The sequence below is a fragment of the Melampsora larici-populina genome (genome assembly GCF_000204055.1).
Source record: "Melampsora larici-populina 98AG31 unplaced genomic scaffold MELLAscaffold_47, whole genome shotgun sequence".
Taxonomy (NCBI): Eukaryota; Fungi; Basidiomycota; class Pucciniomycetes; order Pucciniales; family Melampsoraceae; genus Melampsora; species Melampsora laricis-populina.
This window is the reverse complement of record NW_006768811.1, coordinates 281605-287289: the sequence shown is the minus strand read 5'-3', so window position 1 is coordinate 287289 and position 5685 is coordinate 281605. Positions and strand designations below refer to the sequence as shown.

Genomic DNA, 5685 nt, shown 5'->3' with positions numbered 1-5685 from the left:
GGCCTTGAGGTGAGTTTTTCTTGGGTCTTCGGTGTCTGTGGTAGTAATTGTAATTGCTTGCTCATTGTTTCACAGCCTAGCGGTTCAGAAAGATTGGGGTACTCACATCGCGGGGGCATGGTGTTAGATAAACTAACGGCCCCCTCGTCACTGTCCCTTGTGTTCCCCATGTGGGCCTTAGGTTCAGGTGGGGTGGTTTTTGGGTTGGATGAAGCCAGTTCAATGGCCGCAATGTGGTGAGGTAAGTTCTTTGGCCTTAATGTTCCATTCTTCCAATCAATCCGCTGGCCATTCTTGCGCAGCCAAGGCATGCCGAGGATGGCATCGTAAGAGTCTTTAATCTGAGTGACTAAAAACTTTGTCTTTGATTCATCTTCATCAATAAATAGGTCAGCATCTTGGTTGACTGTTTGGGGTGCACTGTTGAAGCCATACACTTCACCGACTGCTTTCAAGTCTTTGACTGGTAGGCCACTACGACTGGCAAATTTTTTGCCCAGGACTACGTGGGTGGACCCACAGTCGATCAGGGCATGGGCGGTAGTACTGTCTGGGTTGGGGGACGTGGCGCAGGGGGTTTGGGACAAGGGAATAGTGGTAAACGCACGGGGGTCTAATGTTTTCTTTGCATTCAAAATTAAAGCATCTGTTTCCTTTACTAACTCCTCCCTGCTTAAGCCCGGTGGTGGCACATCCATCACTCCCAAGCGGCACCATTTTTTGATTGATCCGCCGCAGATGTAGAAGCTCCTGAGTTTGCTCCCATCCCACTTTGTAATGCAGCTATCTTTGCCTCTAGTTCAGCTATCTTGCCTCTACCAACACCACCTTTCCCCTTTCCATTCTCACGACCTCTCGCACCACACCAACGGGCCATATGATTTGGCTTCCCACACTTGTAACACAATTGATTTTCAGCTCGTCTATGATACTCGTCGGCTGATATGTCGAAACGGGCTGAAGAGATATCCATGGCATCTGGGTCCGATTGTCGTGATATGGTTGCCGGGTCCACAATGTCGCCTCGCAGATCGTTGTCGATGGCACAAGCGAGTCGGGTGATGCTTTCAAGGTCGTCAAATTGGTCTCTAATCATAGGTATGCGTACATTACTCTTCAAATGGTAGATGGTACCCAAAGGCACGACGGTACCATCGATTTCCACGTACAAGCATAGGGATGGCAAGAGAGTGTGTCACGTGGATATCCTTATGTCGAGGATTCCTGTAAAAAAAATGGGCGCATATAGTCAGGGTCCAAGGGGAAAATTCCCATTGCCCATTCCTGACTATCGCCAACTTTTTTCCCTCACTGAATCTCTCACAAGCGTCAAGTCACTTCTTGTCGATTATCTCACTCGCTCCTCTGCAGAGCCTTTTTCTGAGTAGAAACGTTTTCTTCATTACTTTGCATAATACACTCACTCCAATCCTTTCATCATAATATTCAACCTGAATATTCAACCGCTCATTCTTAACGAAACAATATGTCTACCCCGAGTGATATCAACCAGTTTAACGCTATTGTAAAGAGATCCAGTGACAGAATCCGTGGAAATTCTGCCTCACCAACTGACCAACCTGGAGATGCCAATACCGATGCCGCTGGCTCAACTGCGGATGGCCCCATGACGGCAAATGCTAATACAAACACACCAGGTCCGGCAGGTTGTAAAGGCTCGAAGGGAAAGAAGGCGTCTAACCCTACTGGCAGTCAACCTGGTCCTAACACCTCCAGTTACGCCACCACAGCAGAGGGACAATCATCTGCGGAGGATACGGCAGCAGGCTCATCAGTAAAAGATCAAGGCTCTCAAGGAGTGTCTCAAGGAATATCTACCAATTTGGACGCCAACAGTATGGTCTCTCCGGAAGGTGCATCTGCTACTACGGCAGGCACTGCCGCCACGGCTCCTGCCAGTACTCTCGCTCCTACCAGTGCTCCAACCCCCACCACGGTCTTACTATCGAATCCGGTCAACGGTGGCAATCCGGTGGGACAAACGGCCCCACTTATAGCCCCAGAGGTTCTCAACAGAGGAAGCGTCAGCAACGCTGCTTGACAGAGGAAGCGTCAGCAACGCTGCTTGTAAGCCATATCTCATTCTCCACTACGGTGATGCCGCAAAGAGCAAAGCCACACCGCGTGATGCCACTACAAGGTGATGCCTAGATAAGATGAATTTGATAGCCATTGAGACTAACACATACCTTGATGCCTTTACGTGTCCTCTCTAGCGGCTGCGAACGCGTCGAACAATGTGGCCCAAGCCAAGTTCTTGGCGGGCACCAACGCCATCCTCAGTAGGATTGACGAATGCTCTCCCGACACTACTCGAGAATGGTTACAGTCTAAGGGTTACTCTCTGGTCCCTACGTGCCCCACATCGGCGGCGAAAGAGGCGGTCAAGACAGGTGCAGTCAACCAACCTGCTTCCAGGGTCGAATCACGTTCCAGCTCGACCACGACAAAGACCACTCCCGCTCCCCAGGATCAGGTGGTCTGTCCCCCAGTGACCTCGACTGGTCCTGCACCTGCTGCTACCTCTGCCACAACCACTCAGAACCATGTCGATGGGGCGCAAGTAGCTACTGTCGCGGCGAGTAAGAAGCGTGCTCCTCCGGAAGAAGTTTTTGACCTCACTGCCGACGATGAATCCCCCACAGCCGAGAAAGCAACTACCACGACGAGCACTATTAGGTTTAGTGACGAAGGCATAGAAGCCCACGGCTTAGTCGCCTTGTCCAAGTACTTTGGGTCAAAAATGACTACCCTTGACGCCTATATTCCGGTGTCTGTGTTTAACCCTCAATGGTTACGTCAGGACCTTCTCCAACAAACGATCCGCCCGAAAACGGTGAAAGAAAAGCTAGAAAACACCTACGTTGGTCTGCCAGTTCCCTTGGAATGGAAAATGACCTTTGGGGAATGGGTGGTAGCTTTCGATTTATTTGTTGCATACCTAGAGCATTACAAATGGGGTATATTAGCGACCAGGTTCAAAACGCACAAAGATAACGTCTTAGCCATCAAGAGAGAAAACGCCAACTGGCCTGTGGCATTTCGATACGACCTGGCTGTCAGGACGGCTGTAATGACCTTTTGATTGCCGGACGGTTCAGTGGCCAATCCCGCTATTCGGGACGATCGTTTGGAACGAGAGGCAATGCGAGAGACCAAGCGCTTGAAAGATTTCTTGCCTGTCTACAAGGAAACTAACCCCTATGCGGACGGGGAAGCCAAGGCATTCATCGACCCAATCTCTGGCATTGACAGCCGATTGGCTAATAACTCGGGAGGTTCTGGATACAATAAACCTACTCACCGGTCCCAGAGCTTCTCTCACCAGCAATCCTATACGACCTTACCTGTCTATGACGGACCTGGTGGTTCCTCGTCCAACACCTTTGAGGAACGACGACCAAACGGTCGCAATTTTAGGACTAGAGGTCGTCGGGGTAGTTGGGGTGGAAACCAAGGAAACGGAGATCGTAGCCCTCAGTGTCGTTGCTTCAATGGCAACAATGATTCCTGGAGAAGAGATGACCGTCGAGAAGACCGAAATGGTGAAGACCGGGATAACGCAGGTCCTTCAGGAAAGGCAAAGTGAGCTACCATAGATTAGCAGTTGTAGCCTTTGGGCCTGTTTCCTGTTTTTTGCATACCTACCTTGGAGAGAGGTCAACCTGCTTGTCTTTCCTCGGGGGGCTCGGTTGGAATCCGTTTGTTCCTACGAAGCCGCTCACCTGTCCATTGATCACCAACTTTTGTTTCCTATCACAAGATAGAGTGTGATTGCAAATGTTTTTTTCACAGTTCCTACAGTCGTGTAGAGACCATGTCTTTTTAAAAAACACTTCATCTATCTTTTTGTGCTTATTTAGCAGGGCAGCAATGCATTTCCGCGAATTTCTTGAATAAAACAGTTCTAACATGAGCCAATTGGCCTTTCCATCTTCGTGATGATAACTATAAAAAAACGGACCAGGTGGTCAGAAGACACTGGGTATGAGGGTGGTAATTCTGTGAGAGACGAGACTTCCGAGGTGTCTCTGCAGGCTCGGGAAGTCTTGAGTGAAGATTTGCTGAAACCGTATAAGAACTCGGGGTCACGGTTCGACGGAAGATGGCCTGGAGAAGCTGTTACCTGCGGCATGGAGATCGCGAAGTGGCGGTTATTAGCGAAAGACTGTGGTCTCACGGGTGAAGCAGAGGAAGTGATAGCAGGTCTACTGACAGGCTTTCATCAAGGAATACCCAATCACACTTTGGGATTCAGAAGGTGGTTTACTCCGGAAAACCATAAATCAGCACAAGTAGCCGCAGAAAAAATAAAGAATACCTTAGCAAAAGAGCATCGAGAAGGCAGAATTTTTGGTCCGTTCACTCATGAAGAAGTGTTTGAGAAAATAGGTTTCTTTCGCTCCAGCCCCATGGGAAGCGTGATAAATGGTGATGGATCCTTCCGCGTGATCAATGATATGTCCTATCCACAAGATTCAACCCTGACACCGTCAGTCAACAGTTTTGTCAATAAAAAGGATTTCGACACTACCTGGGATGACTTCAAGGTACTCGCACGATTCTTCAAGACGTCAAAAGGTCGGTTCCTGCTAGCAATTTTTGACTGGGAGAAGGCGTATAGTCAGATACCTATACATCCTTCCCAGTGGAGATATCTGTTTATCATGGACTTACAGAGGAGGCTGTGGTTAGACACCAGAGTTCAATTCGGCGGTGTGGCCGGTTGTGGAGTCTTTGGTAGACCGGCGGACCTTTGGAAGAAGATAGTGGTATCTGTTTTTAACCTAGAGGCCGGCTTCCGTTGGGTTGACGATAACCTGCTAGTAAAAGATATTAACAACAAGACGGCGATTGCAGATGTGGTTGCTCTAAGTGATTCGATGGGCGTAGCTTCGAATGAGGAGAAAGTACATGAATTCGCCGACGAGCAACGATACATCGGTTTTGTTTGGAATGTGGCCGATAGGACAGTTCGACTACCGACAGAGAAGCTAGAGATGAGGAGAGCTCAAATAGACCACTTCTTGAAACCCGACGGAGCTTTCTCGTTTAAAGAGACCAAGAAGTTCATAGGGAGGCTGGTAAATACCACATACATCGTGCCAAACCTGCGCTGCTACTTACCTCCTCTCTACCGTTGGAAGGCTGAATGGAAACACCTGTCGGCGACAAGGAGACTACCGGACGATGTCAGAGTTGATTTGGAAGAGTGGAGGCGAACGCTGGCCTCCTTCGAAGTGCGGCGCTTTGTCCCAGATCCAGACGTAACTGACATTGGGTGGGTTGGAGACGCTGCGTCATCCTTCGGAATCGGGATCTTGGTTGGCTCCAAGTGGTCCCAGTTCAAACTCCGTGAGGGATGGAAGACCTACCTGGGTCTGTCCAAACGAGGCGGTATAGCCTGGGCTGAAACTGTGGCAATAAGGTTGGGTATGATAGTGGTCAGCAAGCTGTTCGACGTCAGAGGAAAGAGGTTCAAAGCACTCACAGATAATACGACTACGGAGAGTGTGGTTTTGAAGCATTGTTCAAGAGATAAGGCGGTAACGAGGAGTGGAAGAAGATCCAAGACCTCCTTGTTGACCTCCATTGTGACGTGATAGCAAAGCGGGTGACCTCTGCAGATAACAAAGCCGACGAGCTCTCACAAGGTATCGGAGA

The 5685-nt window shown here is 49.4% G+C and overlaps 1 protein-coding gene across 1 annotated transcript; it reads left to right on the top strand.

Moving 5' to 3' along the window:
* Positions 1-1486: 1486 nt before the first annotated feature.
* On the top strand, positions 1487-3610 carry MELLADRAFT_110759 (uncharacterized protein; the record flags this gene model as incomplete). The annotated part of the gene is made up of 3 exons (XM_007415029.1): positions 1487-2044; positions 2276-2700; positions 3277-3610. The coding sequence occupies 3 exons, from the start codon at positions 1487-1489 to the stop codon at positions 3608-3610; spliced, it is 1317 nt and encodes a 438-aa protein (XP_007415091.1).
* Positions 3611-5685: the final 2075 nt, after the last annotated feature.